We start from the raw sequence: 24,835 nt of genomic DNA, 5'->3' as shown, positions 1-24,835 counted from the left end.
CTGACAGGAGGGGGGGGGGTTGTTTTGATGTCACTATCTCCAGTCTGTTACTCGTGGCAAAGGCACATCGTGTGCACAGCTCGGCAGTTCTCTGTAACAGATGCGGCGTGCTGTATAGATCCAAAGGAATCAGCACACTGATGTTTCATTGTTCCGTCAGCACCGCTGTCATCGCTGTGTCTTTATTCGGCTCCTCACAAACAGCCGTCACCCCTTTTCTCTCCCCGCCTCACCCTCGAATTGATGATGGTATCAAGATGAAGCAGAATCACCGCCTGTCTCTCCTACTTGCATTCATTATTAGAAAGAAGATGGGAAAGAGGAAAGGAGGAAGGATGTAGAGCGGCTCAGAAATCCTAATTCATGGAGACACTATTATGTGTCATCATGCCTGTACTTTATGTTCCCTCCCTCTTTCTCAAACACACAGAAGCAACACAGACGCACATTTATTCTTAAATTTCACACACAGACTCTTGTTTGCCAGAGGCCATGTACAGCACACATGCTAGTTTGAATACTGCAGGCCGCAAAGCAGATTTGAGAGGCGATTAGGTCACAGAGATTTAAGTGCATGAGCGCTGTGAGTGTGAGGGAGGTGAGGAAGAGAGAGGGAAGGCGAATGGCTAACAGATGCTGTCGATATCAGAAGTGGGCCGCAGGGTCAAAGGGGAAAGGTCAAAGGCTGCATCAGTTTCCCTCAAGCTCAAACTGGGAAGAAAAGTGTCTAATTGTTTTGATAACCGCCTCAGTCGTTGGCTTTAATTAGCAGTTACTGAGGGAGAACAATCTCCATCATCCCCATAAGCAAGAAAGAGAAACAGATGCTTTCTTGCTAAAATAAATTACAGAGCAACATAGCTCCAAGTGTGTTTTTCTTTCATAATATCCAGTATATTTTCTATTTAATGTTCTCCCAGTGTGTTAATAAGCATGATGTGTTTCTCCCTCTCTCTGTGTTATGCAGTGTGTGCAGTGAGGCTGTAGCATACTTCTTGGCACTGACATCAGAAAGCCACAGAGAGGCCTGGACCAACCTGCTGCTGCTCTTCCTCACCAAGGTGCTAAAGATCAGCGATGAAAGGGTAAGGAGCCGAAACGCTGGATGAAACCTTTTCTGACACATAGAAGATAATTCACAACTAGGTTTGAGATCTAAAAATAACACAGGAGGCAGGTATTTCCTCTAACCTAGCACTTCAAAGTGTATTATCACACTTATACCTCTGGTGTAACAGGCACAAACAACAAGGGCTAACATCAACATCTTGCATTCAGTGTTAATAAGAATGTAATCTGCGTCTATAGCATTCAAGACGAGCAGCACAAATGTGTTTTTGCTGCAGCAAAAATGTTGTTTTTGGATGATGATGTAGGCCCGCAAAGCCATGAGCAACATTTGTAAAGAGACGATGTAGTCCGCCATTGTTGTTATGCTTGCGGAGAGCAGAGACGTATACAGTGACGTAATGACATGGCTCTCTAGCCTTTGGAAAGGCAAACAGGTTCTGAGATGGTTCGTAAGTTGAACCAACTGCAAACAAGCACCAGCATCAGCCCAGCACTAGAACTAGGTTTGCGTTGGTCAAAAAAGGGTGTCAAAATAAAAAGGTGTCTCAAACTGTCTTTTTAAGGGGATGTAGATGGAGTGCAATAGAACACGTGCAAAACTGATTACATTTTTGGATGAAAACATCACATTGGAACATTTTAATAATTAGATATAGAGTCAAAACTGATATGATACAAAAATGTGAAGATGCGGTTCCACCCTTTCGCATAATATTATTATATTATATTGTTCTCAATAGAGCTCAGCAAAGGTATTTTGAATCAAATGAGCATGTAAAAAAGTGTTACTTTCATCTGTGTAGCACCAAGACATCTGTCTGTGTCTCACTCTCTCTCTCTCTCTGACTCACAGTTTAAGGCGCATGCGTCCAGATACTACCCTCTGCTGTGTGAGATCATGCAGTTCGACCTGATCCCCGAGCTACGGGCTGTTCTAAGAAAGTTCTACCTGCGAATCGGCCTCGTGTTTCACATCGCACAGCTTCCTGAGCCCGAACCAGAACCTCAGCTGGCAGACGCTGAGCAGGAGGCAGACACGGAGGTGGCGGAGGATGCTGGTGAGGAGGCCCAGTGATGCTGCACCACAAACAGCCTGGAACACAGAGCTCCACCGAGGCGTCCACATCGGATCTGTGAGACTGCGCAGTGGCTCTGTGTCACCTCAGGGCCCTCCACGTGGTTCACGCCTGACTTAAACAGCTGATTATCAATCGGCTATCTGCTACCACCCAACCACACCCTTAACTCTGTCACCACACACACACGCCTATACACACAAACAGCCCAGACAGAGTACTTGATATCACGTTAAAAACAGTAATGTCTTGTACAAGGTGTAGCGATGCCTCCACTGGATATAACTACTGATTAACAACTGACAGTTATCATATCTCTGATCTGCTCAGAAGGAATATATTTCAAAAAATGTGTGCTTCTTACTGTATATTTAAAAAAGTAAAGAATGAATGGTTTCAGCAACATGCAAAAAGACATATTTAGTAACTATGAAATGTGGCATTTGTCACACATTGATAGTAATGATCTTTCTGTCTGCACCGCAGATGGCTAACATTAGTACTGATAGCCTCCTGGATGAAACTAGTTGTACAGATCTGCCGCTATGTAATATAATCTTATAACACTAGATTTCATTTATTTTTGTTTATTTGTTTCCTCCTCTGGATTTGCTGCACTTGATCTCTTTTTGAATGCACTGGAGATTTTACTTTTGTGATAATTTATTTGACTGTACCATCTCCTGCAGATTGTTCAATACAGTACGATTTGTAACATGACCGTGGCAAGTGAAGGGTTAAATTATTCCATTTTATATGTTCTTAGGTTTTTATTGGAGATAGATGATTACTGGGCTTCTGAACTGGAAGATGAGAGAGAAACCTGATGCTAGCTGCTTTTGAGTCACTAGTCTGTTTTCATGTTTGAGTTTAGTTTTCACTCTTGTGTACAAAATCAAAAGTTAATAATATATTTAATGTTTTTTTGTTGTTTTTTTTTTGGTTTGGGGGAAAGGTATATGTATAGAGAAAATGACAAATGTTAGCTGTGCTTTAAGTATGAATGGGATGCATTCCTGCTCATGGATGTAGAAAACAAAATGTATATGATACAGCAATGTAAAGTTTTCTATGTTGCAAAAAAGATTATGTACAACTTTCTGTACAATACATCATCTGGCATTCTAATCAGGTTCTAGGTCAATAAAGTTTTTGAACTTGGTTGATTTGAAATGCTGAATCACTGACTTCTAAATAATACAACTGCTTGCTGTTTATTTTCCTCCATTAATGATCAGCCAGAAAAAACATTAAAATAACATTTTATTGTAAAATAAACTCTCCGGGATTTATATTTATAACAAAAATAACTACATAAACAAGTCCATATGTTTATGGCACATTCACAGATATGAACATACAAAACTTCCATGGACTAAATCAATTGCAGGGTAAAAAATGTGCACTTTTCATGCTGAGAGAAACAAACAGTCTTGCGTAAGATGGTTTTTGTCTAAACTAACAGACATTATTATTTTTACTGGCATGTTTTGAAGCTATGTTATATATAACAAACACCCACAATTAACATGTTGAACAGTAGAAAGTGATTAAAGCATCACACAGCAACGATGTTCGTTCTCAGGAGAGCCATGCAAAGGAAAGAGGAACTGGCAGAGAACCAGCCTCACTTGTTTGGAGAGCAGCTATGTGACTCGGTGTGTCAGCCATGGTGGAGCAGCCGTCCCACTGTTAGGCCTCTCCCTACAGCCGGAGCGTTTCACAGTATCCGACGTGCCGGGCCGCAACCAGGCCTCTGTGGCAACAGTATCCATGGAGACACGCCTCTCCAGGGCAGAACGCAGAGACAAGCCATCCACTTCATCACCAGGCGGCCCCTCTAGAGACGACATAGGCTTATCCATCACACAGTTCTTCAGGCAATCAGAAAATGAAGGATGCTTAAGATTCGATTTTACTTTAATTTCTCATTCATTTTATTATTTATTATTGTTTTATAATGATAACAACAAAATAGCTCATAAGAGTTTTCCATAAGAGTTTCACATTTTCCATGGTTTTCTTGATAATAACCAAAATCATGATCTAATTAGCTCTTAAATGAAATTCTTATTAGCTATTTGTGTTATTCTCATTATATTTGTCCAAACAACAGTACCTTTAGTTGTACCAGGCATTTAAATGAACAAGAAATTGAAGAAAAACAATGGTGGTCTAATCATTTTTCATGACTATACATACGTTTTTATTCTTTTAAAACTAGTTAACACCTGTCTCATCTTTGTTGAAGAAAGGAAAAGAAAAAGTTTTAGCAAAATCTGGCAAAAACTGAGTATAAGAAAGTTTAGAAAGTTGATATATAGTTACATGTACTTTTTTTTGTTAACTTACTACTGCAAGATGTATAAGATGAGACACAAAGAGATGTTTATAGTAGAGCCCAATAGATATTGATGGTATCAGTGTATGCTGACCAATATGTCGCTACGAAAACTTTTAACACAATCTATAATGCAGAAAAAATGTTGCTTGCCGTGATTTTTTTTAAAAATACTATTTTTTTAATAGTCAGCAATTGACTGACACAAAACAGTAATTATGTTTATTTAGCAATTTAATTAATTCCATTTTTTTCTTTATTTTTCCCAGTTATTCATAGAATTGGCTGGCAGTGTAATACATTGTATAATGTATAATAATGTTAAATATTATTTAATAAAGGTTTATGTTTGAGAAAGTAGCCCTCTGAGTACATTTGCAGAGTGGTGAAAAATTGGTGCAATTCACAAAAATAAGAATAAAAAGATTACTATATTGGCCACCATATCGGCTATCAATGAATTTCCCCCCTCTATTATCAGTATAGGACAGGTATGGGTCTCAAAAGTCCCATACCAGTCGGGCTTTAGTTTATAGCATCACTGTCAACCTTTTTTATGCTTTTGTTATATTTGCATTCTGCTTATTTAAATACTCCTGATGTAATGTTGTTCCTCTCACCTGATCTGCCGTTGTGATCACCACTGCTGTGTCTGGTGATGCGGTGCTGGTTGTTAGCACTGACTTTAGATTCAAGGTTCAAACTAGTCGCTGACTGCAAAGACTGATCTTCTGGCTGGATGTTATGGTCCCTCTGATTAATGGAGACAGGCGCCTCCTGAAAAAAAAAGAAGCCAGAAGTAAGAGATTGGCTACAATTTTCATTAGCTTTATTTTGAAAAATCAGAAAACAAATGGGATTTGAGGAATACAGTATAGAAAGCACTATCTCTGGTACTGTAGTGACTCAGATCACTTTGACCTGAAGCACAGAATACAATCCATTTACTGCTCAACCCCATACATCATAGTCACGCCTCCTCCGTGGGGCTGTCCTCTCCTGGTGTCCTGCTGAAGGCTGGCGGGTTGTCTGCTGATGAAGCCGCTCTTCACGTGCATCGCCACTGTAAACATCTGACAAAGCCATTCATCATTACACCTCTTTACAGCTGGATGGATTAGGGACCAAAAAGTTAATTCAATTCAGATATGCGTAATATGAAAATAATGAAATCTATTCAGCAAAACTTTTTACTGGAAGGAGTTTGGATGGAATAGGCTAAGAGGGAAAGTATTCAAAAGGCTTTTTAAACAATTTCTCTACTGCCCGTATTCCCAATGGCTGGCACTGTGCTATCTCCACCCTGCAGCCGGCATGTGAGCCTTGTACCCAGCACTGGCACCAGCTGCAACACAGAGACAGGAGCTGGCATGTGCCACAATTAGCCTGGCACAGAGACACAGAGCTAAATTATCCTGGCGCAGAGGCTGTTGTAGGGTGGTATTGTGAGGGTGTATGTAGCTGACCTCCCAAGCCATGTCATCTTCATGAAAAAAATGTCTTAGTAAAAGGACCCACAGCATATTTTGTCCCGACTGATGTAAACACTTTCTTCATACTTGAAAGAAGAAGAATAGAGGAATAGGGGCAGTCTTTATAAACAGACTATGTTCAGCCAAGCTTACCAATAAAAGCAGTCTCAGATGGCAATACAGAGTCTCTGTGGATGTAGCGTCCAGGTTTGTTCCTCTGAGGGAAGGAATAAACACAGGCAGGCACCAATTAACTTAGGAGCAAACCATGCAAGATGTGCTTGACAAGCCTGTCAAAATGAAAATGCATATTTATAATGGGATGACCACTCACAGGATGATAGAGGCTTGGTTTCTGATCCAAAGAGTCTGCAGAGAAACAGAACAATTAGTAAAAGAGTGCAACAGTTTGAGGTGAAATGTGAGTGTGTGTGTGTGTGTGTGTGTGGGCTCACTGACCGTACTCTTCCTCTCTCTGCATGAGCCTGATTTTGCGCTGTTGTTCACGAAGAAGTGCCTGCTGCTGGATGTCCAGAGTGTGTGCATCAGTGGGAGGGTCAGGGTACATGTGACGGACTTCCTCACGAGATTCTGTGTCTGACAAAGAGATATTGTCCCATATCTGTCCTACAGTAGCAATCAAGTGGTTTCCTTTAACTGATGGAGCATTAACAGTTTAACTAGCACAGAAATAAAGATTAAAAAAGATAATGTCAGGATCAGTAGACTGTAGGAAAAACATTAAAAGAGAAACCAACAACTTCCATTTCTCTCCTGCACTCTCTGAAGCAGCACCTTGGCTGTGACTCAGCAGCTCCACAGCCTGACTGCATCCTTCCTACTACATCGCGTCGAGGTTTGACTGTACAGAATGGATCTGATGCAGCTTTAAGATGTAAGGTTGGCATATATGTGTAATTTCTATCTGCAAGTTTGATAAGTGATTAATAAATTCGTCACAGAGTAGCATTTCTTCCTTTTTTTTGGTTTTACAAGCCAGAGCTCTGAGTGTCTTTGCATTAACTTGGTCTGGGAACCCATCCAAAGCCATTTCCTTGGTCGCTTGCATTACATTCTCTGTTTTCGCTGCCAAACTGCCTGTCACTGATGGACGCCTCCCATGACCTCGTGAGATTAAAGTTTCAGTGTGGCTAGAAGGAGACAGAGGACTGATGAGGCTCTGGAAAGTCTAAACCATCTGGCGATGCCCAGCTGGTTTGGGACCACAGTGATCCTCCTTTCTTGTCCTTATATCAACACCATGACCAAGGCAATAAGACGAGGGTTTTTCAATCTCTTTCTCAAAGTTGGAAAAAGGTGTTTCAGAGTACAGAAGCAAAGTCAGCAGTGGTGGAATGTATGTATTTTTATTTCAATGCCACGGAATATTGTGTACTTTTCCCTCCACTACATTTATCTAATAGCTAAAATTACCTAACAAATTAATATTTTACACACAAAGCACATGAAGAGCTTATAATATGATGTTTTAAACTATTTAACAATGGCTGAAACAAGGCAACTATTTAGATGAATGTTATTTTTCATGCAAATACATTTCAGAATTCCAGCTTCAAAAATGTGCTGCTTTTCCTTGTAACTATTTTAATGATTTTAAGATTTTTCTGTAACGAGCTCTTTACTTTTAATATTTTAAGTGCATTTTCCTGTTATAATTATACTTAAATACTTTTACTTAAACATGATTTTCTATTCAAGACTTTTAATTGTAATAGGGTACTTTTACAGTGTGGTATTTGTACTTTTACTTAAGTAAGGGTTCAAATACTTCCTTCCCCACTGCCAGCTGGTTTTAGTTCAATGGGATAAACTAAAATGTCACCAATGAGGTTCGGTTCCATCACCATTATTTGAAATAAAATGCAACAACATATGATTTTCACAAAAAATAACCACTATGAAAGTCTTAATGCAGTTTGTAAGTGTATTGTTCTTCTTGCAGTCGTGACTCACACGGAATACATTAGAGTGTTTTTTTGTGTGATCTGAAAATGTTGCGCCATAAAATGAAACCGTTGTCCAATGAGTTAAAGTATCATTACCTCTGTATTTAAGCTGGTTGAACTCCCTGATATTCTGCATATTAACGCGTGCAGCACCAGTGGAGGGGCTCCTGGCTGATGGCTGGGCAGCTTGCTTGTGCGTTGATTCGAAGGCATCCACTCTGGCTCGTCCTCTGGGCCTGAGCAAAAGAGGAAAAACCCACTTTAAACAATGCAATTTACTCAAATAGCACACAGATGCCTGTCTGAAAATATTTCCAATACATCATTATCCCGTTTTCAAGTTGTGCACAATGGCTACAGTTCCACTTGACACTCTGGCCTCTGTAAGGTCGGGTGGATTCAAAAAGAGTTAAGCGAGTATTGTTTTAAAATAATACGGACATAACACCTGGTTTGTGTGTGTTAAACACTTCCAAATGGTTTTATAAGCTCAGGGCTTTGTATATAAGCAGCTTATATTGGAACCAAAGGAAAGCCGTGAAACTGGCACCAGTTCAAAGGCATTTCTCTGATGATTTGCAGTAAACTTATTTGAATATAAGACTTTACAAGAAGCTTATAGTACATTCCTACCCCTGCCCTTTTGGGGGCTGAAATGTAGTCACATACATTGTCACATGTGTTTTTCATGGTGGTTAGAGGTCACAAGCAGCCACGTGTCCTACTGCAGTCCCTTTCAGAAACAATCTGAATCCCTGTTAAATCCTGAATCTTGCAAGGTGAAGAGAGATGAAAAGAAAATTTCCCTCTGGGATCACACTGTTACATTACTGCAGTAATGAGTCTCCGAAACAAATCTGAATGGAGATTAGAAGATGGCCAATTTGACCCGGGTCTTTCATTAGCTCTGAGCACAAGAAAGTCTCCTTTAATACAAAAAGCAAATCAAAATTGCCATTTAACAAGACAGAATTAGTATTGTATCCTCACCTTAATGTGTCAGGGGGTGTATTGGGGGAAAATGGACCTGAAGCACGTCTAATAGGTTCTCTAAATGGCTCATTTTTTTAGCCAAGAAGAAAGTCATAAAATCCTATTCATTCTGAGCAGCAAATTACCCCTGCTGTTCAGGGGTGTCTGAGTGTAATACCTGTTCGGGGGAGTGTAGTGATTCTCCTGTCGATCTGCTTGGCCAAGCTGAACCTCAAGTTGTCTCTGCTCATTCCTCAGATACCTCCGGAGGGCCGACAGCTCTCGGATCACTTCCTGTTGACCATCTGAAGCCAACAGAGGGGGCGAGGGGAGATAAGCATGGGAACAATAAGCGTTTTAGTGGCAGTTTATGATTTAAAACCAGGTAGGTTGATTTTTTTATGGGATGGTGGAATATAAATAACTCTTACCTTGTAGCTGGGGTACTTTTGCAGGGACTGGTCGGGATTGTGGTGCTGACACAGTGCGTTCCTGTAGAAATTGTGTGTATTTTATATATAAATTAAAACAGTTGAAATATTTGCATCCAAGAGACTTACAGTCCTGGCGGAGAGTTGGCTCACAACAGACGGAGGTCTGGATGCCACAAGGTTTGTCTGCTTCCTCTGCAAGGTGGGGATGGGAGGGGATGGCTCTCTCTGCAAATTTACAGGCAGAGTCACATTACTTGACAAAGATGTCCAATAAAACTGAAAGCTACAGTGTCTTTTCAGGCTTACTGTACCTCATAGCTCAACTGCGCCTTTTTCTCCTCTCTGTCTCTGGCACTCTCAGGTACAATTTTCTCAATCTCTTTCTCCTGTCTCATCCTCTTTTCCTTCTCCTTGTGTTGTGTTTTAGGTACATGGATCCAATCTTGGTTTTCCAGTCTATGCTGCAGATTGTAAAGAAAACTGTTTCTCAATGGCAAGCCCAGTGTGAGGATGCCCCCTTAATTGTCAGAGAGGAGCAATGATGAACTCCTCACCTCAATCTTCTTTTGCTTGCTTTGCTGCTCCTCATATTCCCGCTGTATTCGAGCCCTTTGGTCCGCCAGCCTCTTCTCTTCTTTCTCCTCCTCAATCCTCATTCGTTCTGTCTCCTCTATCTGCTTTTGCTTTTTTTCCTCTATCTGTTGACAAGTTAAATTGATTTATAATCTCTTAAAATTGCTTAGGAACACTTAAGTATTTGTAGACAATAAAAAAATATTCAGATTTTACAATATGGCCCATAAACTACCTGTCGTTTCAGCTCTTCTTTGTACCTGTCCTGCACGTGGAGCTGCTGTGGAGTTGGCTGATCACTGAAACCTGCAAGGACAGGGGACACAGACAGTATTCCATTAATAAAGAGGAGCAATGTCTTCATATCCACACACAAATGCACAGTTCTCTGAAGTACACTGGATGGCAGGACCCAGTTTGTCACAACTTTGGCACAATCACCCAGACAGATTGAAAACTACCTGATAGTCGATGGGAAGCTCTTGGAGTGTGTCCATTCCTCATCAAAAAGTTTTGTGCCTGTCCACTATTCCTGGATGAAGGATTCCTATATGACTCCTCGTTGGTCCTGTGCATTTGATTCAGGTCACCTGAGGGCATGGAAACATTCATAGGCACCTAAAACACACTGTATTTAGCATGATCCATCATTAAGTTATCTCAGGTTTAGCAGACCTCATTAAAAGAAAAAATTAAAAAGCAAACTTACTAACAAGGTTGCCTTTTTGGTCCTTAATTGGGGCGCCTCCCCCACTTCTCCCCCACGGTTCGTATGCCATCATCTCGGCCTCAATCTTGGCATCATATCGCTCCTTCTCTTCTTTCTCTCTTCTTTTAAGCTCCTCTCTTTCTTTGATCTGGACACAAGGGAAGGGAGGCAGAAAAGTTGATACACTTTCTGAGAATACCTCAGTGGAGTGCAAGTCCATGTTTCCTTGCTATGGGGAAATGCTGAATCCACCATGATCTGGTTTCTAAATATCTAGTCTATACCTAAAATGAGTCAATGTCTGAGTTTCCTCATTGAAGAAGCAGCCTGTTGCTGCAATATTAGCATTTTGGTGTGAAAATTAACTCCCGGACTGAGTTACACAAACCCCTAAAAACATCCAAAAATCAGCTAACAGAACTGAAAGAGACTGCCCAAAACACTTCTTATTCACAATCTGTCATCACTAATTTGCAAAGTTAGTTTTTATATAAAAAAGGCATGGGGTCTGCTTTTGGCAATGAGGTTATATCATGTGATGTTGACCTGCTGTCTGAGTGCTTCTTGGTAGCTCAGAGCAATCTCTCTCCTCTGCTTGGACTTCTCCTCAGGATGCTCTCCAAAATCCAAAGGAGAGGCTCGATGCTGATCAGTTGCTCTGGAGGGAGAAAAAACGGAGTAACTAGTGATGAGGAGTTCTTTGTAAAGAAGGTACAGACAGACACACAGATCATTTGCAGTGAGGGCCCTCTTCTGGAAGAAAAACAAAAAGTCTCATGACTATCTTAAAAATTTAAAAAGAGCTCACACTGTACACATTTATTTTCAGTGTAAAGAATAGGAGTTGCACACATTCTTAAAAATTGTGTAAACTGAATTTATCATCTGGATGAATAAACCACTATTGTAAATATGGATACTGACTCCATACGACCAGTGAGTTTGAGAGGAGGTGGTCTTTGAGGAGGAGGACTGTGGAAATTCCCAAACTGCTGCACCCCTCCGGGCAGATCATCTAAAAAAAATAAAAAAACAAGATAATAAATGCAAACAGATTTAACAGTTTCACAGTTTGCCATTTTTTTCCAGTGTTAAAATGCCTGTGAGCTCAGACTAGGGCCAAAATTTGGCTGCAAAATAAAATGGAAAGAAAATAAATGTAACCAAACAAACCAGCTGGATGCAGTGAGATCCATCTGGATCTGCTGAACTCATATCCAATAAACCGCATATCCCCTTAGTAATAAAATCAGTTCTGCTGTAAAATGAGATTTATGAATTGCTATGCCAAGTCCTCTTGGCCATTGATATGGCGATAAAGTGGCTCCATAATAAATGGCGATAGTTCTCCACAGAGAGGTCTGGGAGTTTATTTAAGCCGATGTGAATTATTTCGATCTAGATACCATGAGTCACTGTTAAGCCACTGAACACAGAAATGACTGTGGACTGTGGAGTGTTACCTACAAATATGCCTCATTTATTTTTTTTCAGTGACTGATGTACATTTTCCAAAGACTCGTGTTATTTTAAGCTAATTTTTAAGCTTTTAAGCTTTTTTTATGCATAATTATTATGCAAATGTGTGTTAGTACCACAGTGAAATAAAAGGACAGAAGATTCTGTCTGATACGTGGGAACAACACAGTTTTAAAAAATGCAAAAATACTACAACCAAAAATGGTTTGCAGTAATGCAAAGTACAAATGATTTAAAATAAAAGGCAAATAAGCAACAAGGTTGAAATACTGTACTCTGATTGTAAGGAAGATTAGGATCTAATGGATTCCTGGTTCCATAGTAGTGGTAAGCTGCATCATATGGAGTCTTGTAATTATTAGTTACAGTAGGAGGAACAGGAGGAGGAACACCACCGACCCTGAAAAACAAAATCCGAGAAACTATAATGAATTTACTGCTAAGTTAAGGCCATTCATGTATAGGAACAAAAGGCACAGTGAGCTACCTCGGGTTGGTCACCTCTCCTAGAATGTTTGAGAAGTCCCTGTGGTAGTCCTCATTAAAATAGTCCAGTGTGGAGCCACCCTCTGCTGCTCTCGTTCTGGACCAAGGCTTTGTCTTTCCAGTCAGCTGACTGAGAGCTGTACTGTAGTCCACATGGGACTTTCCTGGAGAGGTTATCTGTTCTATGTGCTCAGTGGGTTTGTCATCTTTTGGCTTTGGATTTGGGTCCTTCCCTACAGCCTCCAGATCTATTCCGGGCTTGTAGGGGACATCTCGTCTCAAGCTGTCATGTTGCCGATTCACTGCCCCAAATTGCTTAATTCTGTCAGGCTGGAAGAGGTGATGCATTGTGTAAGAGATCCATCGAAGGAGATCAGGCAACAAATAGTGAGAAAGCAAATATCTTCGTATCTGTCAACATGTGTTGAGTTATAAAAGTTGGGATTTATAGACAGCCACATCACCTACCTGCTTCTCAGGGTCTGTGGCTCCAGTTGCAGCAACTCTCAGCTCAAGTTTCCTCTCCCTGAAAACAAACATCCCATCCTTTGTTGACTCACTGGTATGTGCAAGCTGAAACATCTCTAAAGACAATGTATATTTAGTGAATAGAATACCTGATCTTGTTTCTCTGCTGCTCAGCAATTTGCTTCAGCAGCTCTTGCCTATACTGCTCTCTCCTCATCTGAGAGGCCGTCTGGTCTTCTGCTGCTCCTGCATGACAACAGAGAGCCACAAACATACAGTGGTGTACAAGTGCTGTCACCTATGATGTTGAAAAAGGATTTCAAATGACAAATACCATCAATAATTACACAAATAAATATGTGTCCAAAAGCATCATGCAGTAAGAATTGTATTTACCAATCAATAGTCCAGTAGAAAACTCTGCTTTATCCTTGCTGGTAGCAGGTCTAGATCCTGCAGTCGTCCCCATGCTGTCTTGCATTTGTAGACTATTAAACACAAATACACAGACAGAACCGGACACTCCACAAAGGCCATCCAATTACTGACAGCGTATAAGGGTAACAGCACAGCAATCAGTTCCCCTCTGAGCCACACCCAGCTACCATTTTACATCATATACTGCCTCGTAGTTTGTCTGCAGAGCTTTCTGGTCTCAGGGACAGGGGGTGAAGCCTTATTCTCCAATCAATCCAGCTCCTCTGATAGAACCAGGGTGAGTAATTGTTTGCCTGGAGCTGGGCCAAGGCTCACCCTCCATCATTGTCCCTCACGTTAACAGCTTACTGAGAGAGGCTCAACTTAATAGCATAAACGGAAACAATGAAAGGCACGCGAGAGAAATGCTGAACAGCAATAACTGAGTATAGCACTGTGATCAATACCTGTCTTGGGTGGCAGTTACCCAGTGTTGGGTCTTTCAATCAGATTTCTTTATTGATTGAAAACATTTATGTGACTTTCCAGGAGGTTGACTGTCCAGCTCTTGGTGTGAATACTGCTGCTATCTAGGAAAATTGTGTTTCAGAAGTGGACTAGAACTGTATATAGAAATTAATCTCGCTTACTTCAAAACCACTTCATTGTTGTTGTTCTGATCATGAACACCAGCAGCCTCTACCTTCGTTGTGTCCTGAGGAGTTCTGTCATAGATACAGACAAGACAAGTGAAAAGAAATTATATTATCATACTGGCTCTTCTATCTATTGTATTTATGTAACAGACAAAAAAAATTAAAATCATACTACAGAAAAAAAAGCTCCACCTGTTAGCTCTGTATTTTCTGTTTCTCCTCTCCTCTTTATACTTCGGCTCTGGAGTGTGTCTGTCTTGTTGCCTCTTGTGTCTGAACTCCACCTCATCCTCTTTGTCTGTGATTGGCTCCTCCTCAGAGCTATAATGCTTTTTTGGTCTATGGATTTGCCAATGCCTCCGTCTCCTATGGCCTCGACCGTGACTTCCTGTGCTATTTCCATTATCCACTACCTCAGTCAGAGTGGCAGCATCTCTCCTGGATGCAGAGCGTTCCCTGGGAGGAGGGTGTATGTTTGTACGGGTGTTGAGGATTGGTGGAGGAGAAGCTGGAGAAGGAATGTACACAGCATCTGAAGCTTGAACCTGTGCAGGTTGAAAGTGAAAATGTGAGGGAAAAAAGGAAAAAAATAATATTTTATATGGGTGCTTTAAAGGTTTTACAAAACATGACAAAGTCCTCTACTAAATTTTTTTAAGTGCAAGCAAAATTGCTATTATTGTGCGAAAATGTGCCTATTTATTATTCGCTTTACCTTTGAAGTGACAGACGGTGCGCCCCTCTTTAACCTTCCAATATGAGCTTTTTCTTGTAGGAAGAGGTTATATTCTTTGCTTCTCTCCTCTCTTAGTTTTTCCTGTGAGAGAAACAAAATCATTAATATCTCATTCTAAAAGGAACAGGACAAATTAGCAGCACATATCATCTTCTTTCAAGGATGCATTATGTATTACCTTAAGGGGAATCTGCATATCAGAGCAACATTACCCCTGTACTATTATCTACTATATTCCATCTGTAATTTCTTCATAAACCAATCAACCCAGGTGGGACTTGAACCCACAATCCCCAGCTCCGGAGGCTGGTGCCTTATCCATTAGGCCACTGGGTCATTGATAGACTCCTTTACACCCCCTTACAGCCTGTTAATGAGCTCTGACACATCTGCAAGCACTTGTAAATGAAAGCACTGCACTGCAGTATATCACCTCCATTAATGCTGTTGTGGGCAAGCTATGTCATGCCAGGGGAAATTATCTCACTTTAATGACCATGGAGAATTACATGATTCCTGTTATGCCACAGTCGGACACACACACACACATACAAATGTACACGCACAAAGATGTATTAAATGAAGTACCCACCCAGGCAGACAGAACACACACCTGAACAGATATATTCTCATCAATTGGTAGGGAGAGACCCTGGGGTTGCCGACAAGGCTCACATTTTTTCAGATCCTTTTTCTGTAGGGAGAACACGACAACAAAGGACAGGATGGCGAGTTGGCAAAATGCAACATAGAGGCAATAGAGTGAAACATGTCTTAGTAATTGCTTTCAAATACATCATCATACCTGGGCAGCAAATTGTTTGTACTCCAGTTGAAGCTCCTGCTGAAGTTTCTTCTTCTTCCTTTCATAGTCGTTTCCAAGCAGAAAACTTAAGCCCAAACCTAAGAAAGCATCAAATATATAACACATAAAATGTACGACATATTCCTATACTCTGTCATGGCAGAAAACGTGATCTGTTCAGTATCAGAGACATGCACATTACCTCTGTCTGGAACAGGGGATAATCTTAGTGCTGCTGATGCTGGAGGCATATCCACACTGTGTTGTTTATATAAGTGGAAATTTACTGTAGAGTGCATTAACAGATGATGTTAAAACATTCGGTATATTTGCTCTTTAATAAACCACCTACTGATAATCAGATCATTTATATTTCACATACCTCGACTTGCAAATATGAATGACGTTTCACACTCCAGTGAGAATTGTGTCTCTTCTCTTCATGCTCCTCGAAAAACGTCCCATCTTCATCTATTAAATATTACAAAGCTGTACATTAAAGCTCAGCTAAAGCTCCCTTATGGCCACAGAAGTCAAAACAGTTTAATAATTATAATGTATACTCCTATTATTTGATTTCATAAACCAAAACCTGATCTTGTCTAGCGTTAGATTGTCAACACGGCGCAAAGCATTATTATGTTACTATGGAAACCGTGACACAAACGGTCCTCCTGGGACAGGCTAACCAATCTACCGTTAGCTAACACGAGGCAGAGAAATTGCAGAAAACCCATTACCTTTTGTTGTTTTGTAGTTGTTACTTTAGTCACCCATACTGTTTCTTTATGTCGTTGGCTGCTTAAGTGGTTCTTACATCATAAACCACTGCAAAAATTAAGTTTACTGCCTAGTTAACCTAAAAACGAATGCTAGAAATTAGCAACTACCTTGGAGCTTTGCTTGTTGGATCCATTTAAGGGCATTAGCTGCTGTTTTTTTTCAGTTCGTAAAATACTGTTGCTCTTACTAAGATTATAGAGACCATTTACTACCAAAGAACTCAAAGACATAACCTTTAACCCTCTGGAGTGTCCAAAAGCACCAAAGCATGACTTCTTCATCACATCCAGACTAGAAAACAAAGCAGCATGGAGCCCTACTGTAAATTTACCTCTAAAGTTCTGGCTGTAACCTCCATGAGGCCAGTTTCAGTTTGATGATGATATACCAAGTAAAACTGGAGACAAGGTCAAATATATTTTGTTTAAAATTATAGATCTGGATGTAACCAGCATTGCAACATTTACATTTTTTTATTGAGCATTATAGTGTTTTGAAAGTTAAAAAAAAGGATAAAAAATCACATTTTATGTTGGAATAAAGGACTCAAAAAGACACAAAATGACAGAAAAAAGACAAAATGACTAAAGAAAAGACACAAAAAAGACATAAAGTGACCAAAAAGAGACACAAAATAACTTAAAAAAAAGACAACAAAAGACACAAAATGAATAAATATGAATTTAAAAAAAACATTATTATTAGGTCATATAGGTGAGGTTGTGCTGAAAAAATATATACCAACATGGCATTTAAACATTTTTAAGTGGTGTATCCAGGCAGGATGAAAAGGATTCAAAAGACTCCATATAGTTCATGAGTGAACCTGCTTTTCTAAAAAGCGCCGCTAGATGTCAGTGCGTCCCCAACGGTTACGTTATGAGCCTTCCCGGGACTAAACCATGCATTCTGGCAGAGGGGTGATTGCACTTCAATATGATAGATGGATACGGTAGAAAATCGCCTTCGACGGAATATTATTGTTATATACATGTTTAGTTTTAATGTTAAAAAATGTCGTGGACCGTCCAAACATATCAACGTCATATTTGTCTAACATTATGACAAACGTCCCCTGCGATTGCACTTCGGTGTGTTGGTATCACCCACTGTCATGGCTCCCTGAGCAAGTGGACATTTAGCCCTGTAACGCTATCAAAATCTACGGAGAAATATAACATTTCTTCGCTTACTTGGGCAGAAATAGGGTTTTTTTACGACTAGGTTTTTGTGTGCTTACATCCTACATCATGGCGGGGAGCAGCACGGCTCAGAAAACGTGGGAGCTATCGAACAGCATGCAGGAAGTTCAGAGCATAGACGAAATTTACAAATATGACAAAAAGCAACAACAAGAAATCCTCGCTGCGAAGCCATGGACAAAAGAGTAAGTACAAAACAGTAAAGTGACATTTAGTTGAAGTGTTTACGTGATTCTTGAGCTAAATGTATGCTGTGTCACGGTAGGTTATTGTTAGAACACCCTTGGTAGCTTGGCTAAAAACTAGCATTGACTTGTTTGTCAACAGCTTTGTATGGCTAACTCTGGTGGTGTGTATTTGCAAATGCATCCACCCCTAACAGTATCCCTAATAAGCTTAATACACCTGATATTGAAGGTATGTGTATTTCTTTGGTCCGCAGTCATCACTATTTTAAATACTGCAAGATCTCAGCCTTGGCCCTGTTGAAGATGGTGATGCATGCAAGGTCTGGAGGAAACCTGGAGGTGATGGGCCTTATGCTGGGGAAGGTGGATGGTGAAACCATGATCATCATGGACAGCTTTGCCTTACCCGTGGAGGGCACAGAAACTCGAGTCAACGCCCAGGCTGCAGCATATGAATACATGGCTGCCTACATTGAAAACGCCAAACAGGTCAGACACCTTCGATTAAAGTGGATCTCAGGGAATTCATGATTGAGGGTGGAGGAAACATTTACACTGCTTTATAGTTAATCACTTTATTTAGATGAAGCTGACAGCAATCATATTGTTTATTTTGAGATTTAGGCTAATGTCATGTAATGTTCAAGAAAACATACTTTTATGTTTGTTACTCGGACTAGACATACACCCACAAGTTTTAAAGCTGATTACAAGATATCATAGTTTCTTACCGTAGGGTTGAGTGATATGACACTCTAGTCTCACGTTAATGATATGGTGACTGTTACTTTTTTTTATCCTTATCCAGGAATACAGTATGATAATTTTGAAATTTGTATTATAATTTGTTTTAATTGTTTAGCTCGAAGTGTGAATTGACAAAGTATCTTGATCTGTAATTTAGTAATGTAGTCATTCCTGTCTGTTTTTTTAAATTTATAAACTTTCTCAATACATTTTTAAATGTACTATATCATTATATATCCATATCACAACATGAAATAACATACACTGTGCAAGTAGATTGTTATCTATATCCCACCACTATCTGACCTGTATTGTACGGTCCCTTTATTTAAAATTTGCACTTCTTTAGTTGACAATGGTTTTAAGTGGCATATTAAGTAATAATAATAATTATAATAATGATGATGATAATAATGAAGAAAGATTCTAAAAATGCCAATTATACACTGCACTATATACTAGTAATACTACTATTTGATCTGTAATTTTATACTATCTTTATATTCCCACTGTCTAAACTAGTATTTATATTTCTTTATATAGTCTTATTTGTGTATTTTATGCCTTGAATAACATCCCACATCTATCTCTAATAAGGTTGGCCGGCTGGAGAATGCTATTGGCTGGTATCACAGTCACCCGGGCTATGGATGCTGGCTCTCAGGCATAGATGTCAGCACTCAGATGCTCAACCAGCAGTTTCAGGAGCCTTTTGTGGCCGTTGTGGTAAGACTAAGAAAATGGTTATCATTTATCATTTCAAACTAAACGCTTCATTTACTGTGATATCTAATTGCACCCTATGAAAATAGTATTCAGGGAAGTGCGTTTTTTTCTTGTCTATGTATGACAATACAAGTTAATGTTCTGTATGTGTAACTGAGAAGGCGGTGAGATTGTTGATGTATGAGTTGTAGGTTTCCATGCAGTACTGATGAATATTTTGCTATTGCAACCATATATGCTATTTACACTTAATTTGGATTAGCAGTGCTTAAATGCCATGGGCGGCGTATAATTAAGTGTGCATTTTCAGTGCACTGACAGCCGCAGAAAAGGGCTCCTGGTGGCCGGATTCGAGTGGTCCCTGGAGGTTTGTGTGACCCCTGACTTTGTTTTCCTGTTCTACTGTATCTTGCTTCCTACAGATCGACCCCACTCGGACTATTTCTGCAGGGAAAGTTAACCTTGGCGCCTTCAGGACCTACCCAAAGGTAAAGAAAAGACTGTATATAGCAGCAATTCTCCACAACTCTAATAGTAATAGCAATAAAATATTTGCTGTTTATGATTTTTGTCCATCTGTGTTTTTGCTCGTGTTTGCAATATTAAGATTTTTATAGCTGTCTATTCGCTATACTATATAAAGTGGAATTCATGATCTTGTAATGTCTGTCTATCTAATGACATCGTTCTTTATTTAAGTGTAATAATAATCTGGTTGTGGTACCAGATTGTTGTTATTTATCAGCATTTACCCTTTGGATTTTCAGGGTTACAAACCTCCTGATGAGGGACCCTCAGAATACCAAACAATCCCCTTGAACAAGATTGAAGACTTTGGTGTTCACTGTAAACAGTGAGTATTGACATATGACAGTGTTGTCACCACAAATGTATAGCATTACTTTTACACTGCATGTCAGTTATATTTTACCTTAATTGCAGTACCAATATAATCTAGTCTTTACTGTATGGCTCATATTATTTTCTTTTTCAGGTATTACGCCTTGGAGGTAACTTACTTTAAGTCCTCCCTTGATAGAAAGCTTCTGGAACTCCTTTGGAACAAATATTGGGTCAATACTTTAAGTTCCTCAAGTCTCCTGACGGTATGTAGGCAACTTCAAAAACCAAAAATGTTTCCTAATTGTTTGACATTTTGATTTATGGTTAATTATTACACTATAACTCATTGAGACATGTGGTCACCCGCCTGTGATGTCGTGATTTATTGCTGCTTAGTAGCCAAGAGTCCCTGTTTATTGATTTTAGTAATAAGCCTAATTTGAGCTGTTTAACATGGTAGATAAGTATTAAAGTCGGACCCCACTCCAGTGATACAGATGCTGTCGTGGTTCACCGTGGATCATCTGCTTTCCCCACTGCAGTTCATCCTAAAGATTGAAAGCCCCTCATGTGAATTCCCATTGTGGATGCAGTCACTTAGTCCCGAGCTTGACTAAACAGTCTAAATGGGCGTCAGGCTTATCCAAACAGTTAGCTCTTTGGCATTCTGGATGAAGATGAATTGACTAGATGTCAAGGACGAGCTTCTCTTTGGGTGACAGGCTTTGGCAGTTGCTACACTGTCGCTCTAGTCAGGGGCCCCTGTGTCATTGTGTTTTAATTACCTATTCCACTAAAAACACGGCCTCACCTTAAGTAAACTTTTCACTGACTTCTTCATTCACCACAACACACAAAGTGTTTCTACAGCTTGTTAGACAGTTTTGTTGCCATTCTGAAAAAATCTCCTCCTTTGTGGAAAAATCTGTTATCTAGCTTTTGTTGGCAAATTGTGCATGAATTTGTCTGTGTGTTATTTGGATGGTCAGAACTCTGACTACACCACGGGCCAGGTGTTTGACCTGTCGGAGAAGCTGGAGCAGTCGGAGGCCCAGCTGGGCAGAGGCAGCTTCATGCTCGGGTTGGACACACATGACAGGAAGTCTGAGGATAAACTGGCCAAAGCAACACGAGATAGGTAAATCTTTTTCTTAAAAAATAAAGGGTGCAAATGTAAATATAAATTTAATTTAATTTTATAATTTGAGTGTTTCCCCATTGCTTACTGTTTATTTTTTATCCTAAAAGAAAGTTGTTGATGGTTTTGCTTTAATCAATTTCTTTATTTTCTTACTGTGTGATATTCAGTATTTTCCATATTTAATGCTTTGTTGATAATACATTCATTGTCCTTATGTTATGTCAACAATAACCTAAATCCTGTATACAATGTGTTGTTGTCATCACATTTCTACAAATAATTTTGTTGAATTACACAACGATATAAAGGACAATTGGAAATAGAATTTTTGTGTCGATTTGTTAAATGTTTGATTTTGGGCTACAACCAACATCTCAATTTATTGATTCAAATAAAAATAAATAAATAATTAAATATGCCCATCACAGTTTAAAGCGATACCTTTTAAATGTATTGTTTCGTCTGACCAACTTTCCGAAAACCCAAAGATATTAAGCTTAAAAAGATACAAAACAAAGAATGATTCAAACCATTAATTGATGATTTAAATAGCTGCTGATTAATTTTTCTGTCAAGCTATTATTTGACTGAGAATTAAACTGTTTTCTTGATTGGCAGACTATTGTATTTTCAAACCTTCTCATTTATGTTTATGTAGCGTGCTTATCAATCAAAAAATCGAATCAAAAATCAAAATTACTTTATTTATCCCAGAGGGGAAATTCAGTTAGTTTGTTAGCTCTTTAAGAATTAGACAGCGTGATGGCTGTAAGAGCGAAGGATCTTTTAAATCTTATAAACAGAAATATAAAATAATGGAAAAATTTAATACCGCTCCAAGTTTATATTTTTCAGATATTTATTTAAAAAAAAATAATAGAGCATAAACGCTATGCATAATAATCTGTTTATGAATACTTTTTCCAGTAATATCTGATACACATAGAGATATAGTTTTACAAATTACTACTATCAAAACATCATCACTATTTATGCTGATTGTTTTCTGTTACCAGTGAAAATGTTACACGTCTGTGTGTTGTGTCTGTTTTGCTGGGGTAATTTAACCGATCTCCATTTTTTTAACTTTGTTTTGTTTTAGCTGCAAGACAACCATAGAGGCAATTCATGGCCTGATGTCTCAAGTCATTAAAGACAAACTCTTCAATCAAATCAACACATCCGGCAATTAAACCTGAACTACTACCTGATTTGGATTCCACCTGGAGATCTCGTGCATGTGTAGCACTTACTGGTTTATGTTTAACTGCTAAGGGTAGATTTATCTGTGATTTGTTTTGGGGGTGCTTTTTTATTCAATTCCTTGTTTTGTTTTAGAAGTAGCTACGGAATATACAGTAAAAGACTCATGCAGAAAAAATAAAATTCAAAAAGTGCAAATGCTGTTTGTGGGTATTTCATGCAAAATAATGTGACTTTATTGAACTTTATATTATGCAACATTAAGCTGGGATATGAACAATTTGACTAGCTTATAAAGTGACATTTGTCTTCACATATTCAGTGTTTTATAAATATAAAACAGTATTCTTAAGGTGTGAGGCACTGCAGCATTGTTTCCCTTCAATCTCTGGCTGTTGCTAAAAATCTTTTTTTGCATATAGGGCCTGTGTTCTTCTGCAGCCCAACATTTGAACACATACCATGGTCGCCTTTAACGCACTGCCTAACTTAGCACCAGTCAGTCATTCAAGTGTGGCCTGTCACAGCATTACATAATGGAACAACAAACTCAAGCTTCTGCATAGGCTCAAAGGGAATCGGCTGCCATGTGTGGGATGTCTCTGCGGAGTCACTCCCAGCACAGTTTGGCTCTCGGTGGTACACAGTCCGGCAGAGTGGCCCGCTCGTCAGGTTGTGGTGTGGCAGTGATGCAGCGCAGAAACAGAAGCCGTACACACTGGAGTCTATTCACCCTACGTGTCTGCTCTCCGTCGAAGCAGACGCTCACCAAGTCTGCCTTTTTTTACAGACAGCCGATTTGGCCTGGGTTTGTGTCATGTCTTTTTTTCTGGTATTGTAATGGCTCAGTGTATATTTTTGATGTCATGTATCGCAGAGGAGACAATCCCAGTGGGGCAGCGGAGGTGTCTGTTTTTTCTCATGTGCATGAGCTTTGGCACCACTTCTTATAATGATTTTCTTTTACCATTATGTCCTAAACTGGAGGGTGCTCAGTATAGCGGTTTAGGAAGAGGAAACTTATTAGATTATATTTAATGTAATTAAGGAATAGTTGAATAGTTTTTTCTGCACACATGGTCTACTGAATAGCTCATGTTTTTGCCAGATATTTAAATGTATTACATGGATGACTGTCACAGTGCTGAGTAAGTATTCAGGGTATGCACTTGTAAAATAGTTTCACCTAATGTTTGGTCTTCCATGGTGATTTAAGAACCGGTGAAACATATTGAACTCGTTGGACATGTAAATATTGTGATTACCACCAGATGGACATTTGTATGCATGACTAAAGTTAGAATAGGAAAATTTATGTAAATTCTAATCAAGTCAAATTGTGGGCAGCCAAAAATCTATAACCCATGTATTTTACCCTTACTCTTAAAACATTTAGCAGTTTTCTAATTCCAAAGTATGTTCCCCATTAATATAAAAACAACTTTCAAAGATTGCAGGGGAATGTATTCTCCTTCTTTCTGTCCACAGACAAATAAAGGGGTGATTTGGCATTGACTGATATAGGAGCAGCAGATTGATAAGGCTCATGATTAATAGCCCTGGGTAGCTACAGTATTTAGGCCCTATAGATCTAATGACCCCACTAAGATGTGGAGATGTTATGTTTAGTTTGGCTCTCGCAGGAATTAACCCCACAAGCATGACCCTGTGTGTGAAGAAGTTGATCCAAGCTCAGAGCTGATGGTGCTACACTTCCTCTCTGCTATGTGCTCCTGCATAAGTGGAGGTAAGTTACTCTCTTTCAGGAAAGCTGGGTTTTGTCATGATATAGATTAACACTGCAGGGGTCACTGGGAGAAGTAGGTTGTGGTGCTGATTTGGTATGTGGTCTTGAAAGTTTGACACTATAACTTGGACAGTAATGGAAGAAGTTATTATACTTAAGTAAAAGTACTTACATTTAAAAAACACATTGTTACAAATAAAAGTCCTATATTCAAAATCTCAAGTTACACTAAGTATAAGCAAGAAAATGTAAAAATACTCATTATGCACCAAAATTGTCTCTTGTTGTCACATCATTGTATGCATCTTCCATACAATGACATGTAAAATGTATTTTACTGTTTTGTTGGCATTAATGGAGCATATTTAACTAATTTTATCAAATTTGGCAGTTTAATTTACTGCATAGCAATGCATTGTATTTTATATAAACAATATCTGCAAAGTAAATAGTACTTAAGTCATCAAATGTATTGAAGTTAAAGTTCAATGCAGTAGTACAGTACTGCAGTACATTACTAAATGTACGGAGTTACTTTTCAGCACTGAGGTTTAATAAATGTCAGCTGCAAAGTATATATATAACAGCATACA

General features: G+C 39.2%; 3 protein-coding genes and 1 non-coding gene across 8 annotated transcripts in view; 2 read left to right on the top strand and 2 right to left on the bottom strand.

The window, feature by feature from the left end:
* arfgef1 (ADP-ribosylation factor guanine nucleotide-exchange factor 1 (brefeldin A-inhibited)) overlaps positions 1-3,308 on the top strand; it is a 61,003-nt gene extending 57,695 nt beyond the window's left edge. For both annotated transcript variants that reach the window (XM_059326704.1, XM_059326703.1), the window contains 2 exons: positions 968-1,085; positions 1,925-3,308. In XM_059326704.1, the coding sequence (XP_059182687.1) occupies positions 968-1,085; positions 1,925-2,146 (340 nt within the window). In that variant the 3' untranslated portion in view covers positions 2,147-3,308. The remainder of the gene's footprint in view (positions 1-967; positions 1,086-1,924) is intronic.
* Positions 3,309-3,400: 92 nt separating this feature from the next.
* LOC131961812 (centrosome and spindle pole-associated protein 1) lies at positions 3,401-16,746 on the bottom strand. 4 transcript variants are annotated; one of them, XM_059326707.1, is made up of 30 exons: positions 16,679-16,746; positions 16,045-16,133; positions 15,865-15,948; positions 15,663-15,760; positions 15,471-15,551; positions 14,837-14,938; positions 14,314-14,666; positions 14,116-14,190; positions 13,445-13,536; positions 13,198-13,294; positions 13,049-13,106; positions 12,582-12,910; positions 12,370-12,494; positions 11,540-11,630; positions 11,162-11,273; positions 10,616-10,763; positions 10,368-10,496; positions 10,142-10,212; positions 9,888-10,031; positions 9,645-9,794; positions 9,460-9,558; positions 9,331-9,391; positions 9,078-9,204; positions 8,024-8,163; positions 6,420-6,557; positions 6,295-6,329; positions 6,114-6,177; positions 5,452-5,561; positions 5,109-5,265; positions 3,401-3,987 (listed from the first exon to the last, which is right to left on the bottom strand). In XM_059326707.1, exons 3-30 carry the CDS (start codon positions 15,911-15,913, stop codon positions 3,794-3,796), a joined length of 3,429 nt encoding a protein of 1,142 aa, XP_059182690.1. In that variant the 5' UTR covers positions 15,914-15,948; positions 16,045-16,133; positions 16,679-16,746; the 3' UTR covers positions 3,401-3,793. The 4 variants fall into 4 exon arrangements, with proteins under 4 accessions (XP_059182690.1, XP_059182688.1, XP_059182689.1 ...); XM_059326705.1 differs by having other exon boundaries at positions 16,403-16,738; XM_059326706.1 differs by having other exon boundaries at positions 16,553-16,738.
* Positions 15,121-15,193, bottom strand: trnar-ccg (transfer RNA arginine (anticodon CCG)). Its single transcript has one exon. It is a non-coding gene; the product is annotated as a tRNA-Arg (tRNA).
* Positions 16,747-17,531: 785 nt separating the features above from the next.
* cops5 (COP9 signalosome subunit 5) lies at positions 17,532-22,693 on the top strand. Its single transcript, XM_059326958.1, has 8 exons — positions 17,532-17,832; positions 18,090-18,324; positions 19,180-19,308; positions 19,731-19,796; positions 20,076-20,161; positions 20,303-20,414; positions 21,141-21,289; positions 22,395-22,693. The coding sequence occupies exons 1-8, from the start codon at positions 17,696-17,698 to the stop codon at positions 22,483-22,485; spliced, it is 1,005 nt and encodes a 334-aa protein (XP_059182941.1). The 5' UTR covers positions 17,532-17,695; the 3' UTR covers positions 22,486-22,693.
* The last annotated feature ends 2,142 nt before the right edge of the window (positions 22,694-24,835 follow it).

This window comes from Centropristis striata, chromosome 23 (genome assembly GCF_030273125.1).
Source record: "Centropristis striata isolate RG_2023a ecotype Rhode Island chromosome 23, C.striata_1.0, whole genome shotgun sequence".
Classification (NCBI taxonomy): Eukaryota; Metazoa; Chordata; class Actinopteri; order Perciformes; family Serranidae; genus Centropristis; species Centropristis striata.
Note: the sequence above shows the minus strand (reverse complement) of the source record. Positions and strands in the feature narration are given on the sequence as shown.

Bases quoted from the DNA above. Each gene is read 5' to 3' on its own strand.
- cops5 (XM_059326958.1), top strand. From the start codon at position 17,696: ATGGCGGGGAGCAGCACGGCTCAGAAAACGTGGGAGCTATCGAACAGC. The intron at 18,325-19,179 runs GTCAGACACCTT...ATCTCTAATAAG, and splicing joins ACATTGAAAACGCCAAACAG to GTTGGCCGGCTGGAGAATGC. The intron at 19,309-19,730 runs GTAAGACTAAGA...TGCTTCCTACAG, and splicing joins AGCCTTTTGTGGCCGTTGTG to ATCGACCCCACTCGGACTAT.
- LOC131961812 (XM_059326707.1), bottom strand. From the start codon at position 15,913: ATGCCTCCAGCATCAGCAGCACTAAGATTATCCCCTGTTCCAGACAGA. The intron at 12,495-12,581 runs GTAGCTCACTGT...TTTGTTTTTCAG, and splicing joins GGAGAGGTGACCAACCCGAG to GGTCGGTGGTGTTCCTCCTC. The intron at 11,274-11,539 runs GTCAGTATCCAT...TTCTCCCTCCAG, and splicing joins AAACTCACTGGTCGTATGGA to AGCAACTGATCAGCATCGAG.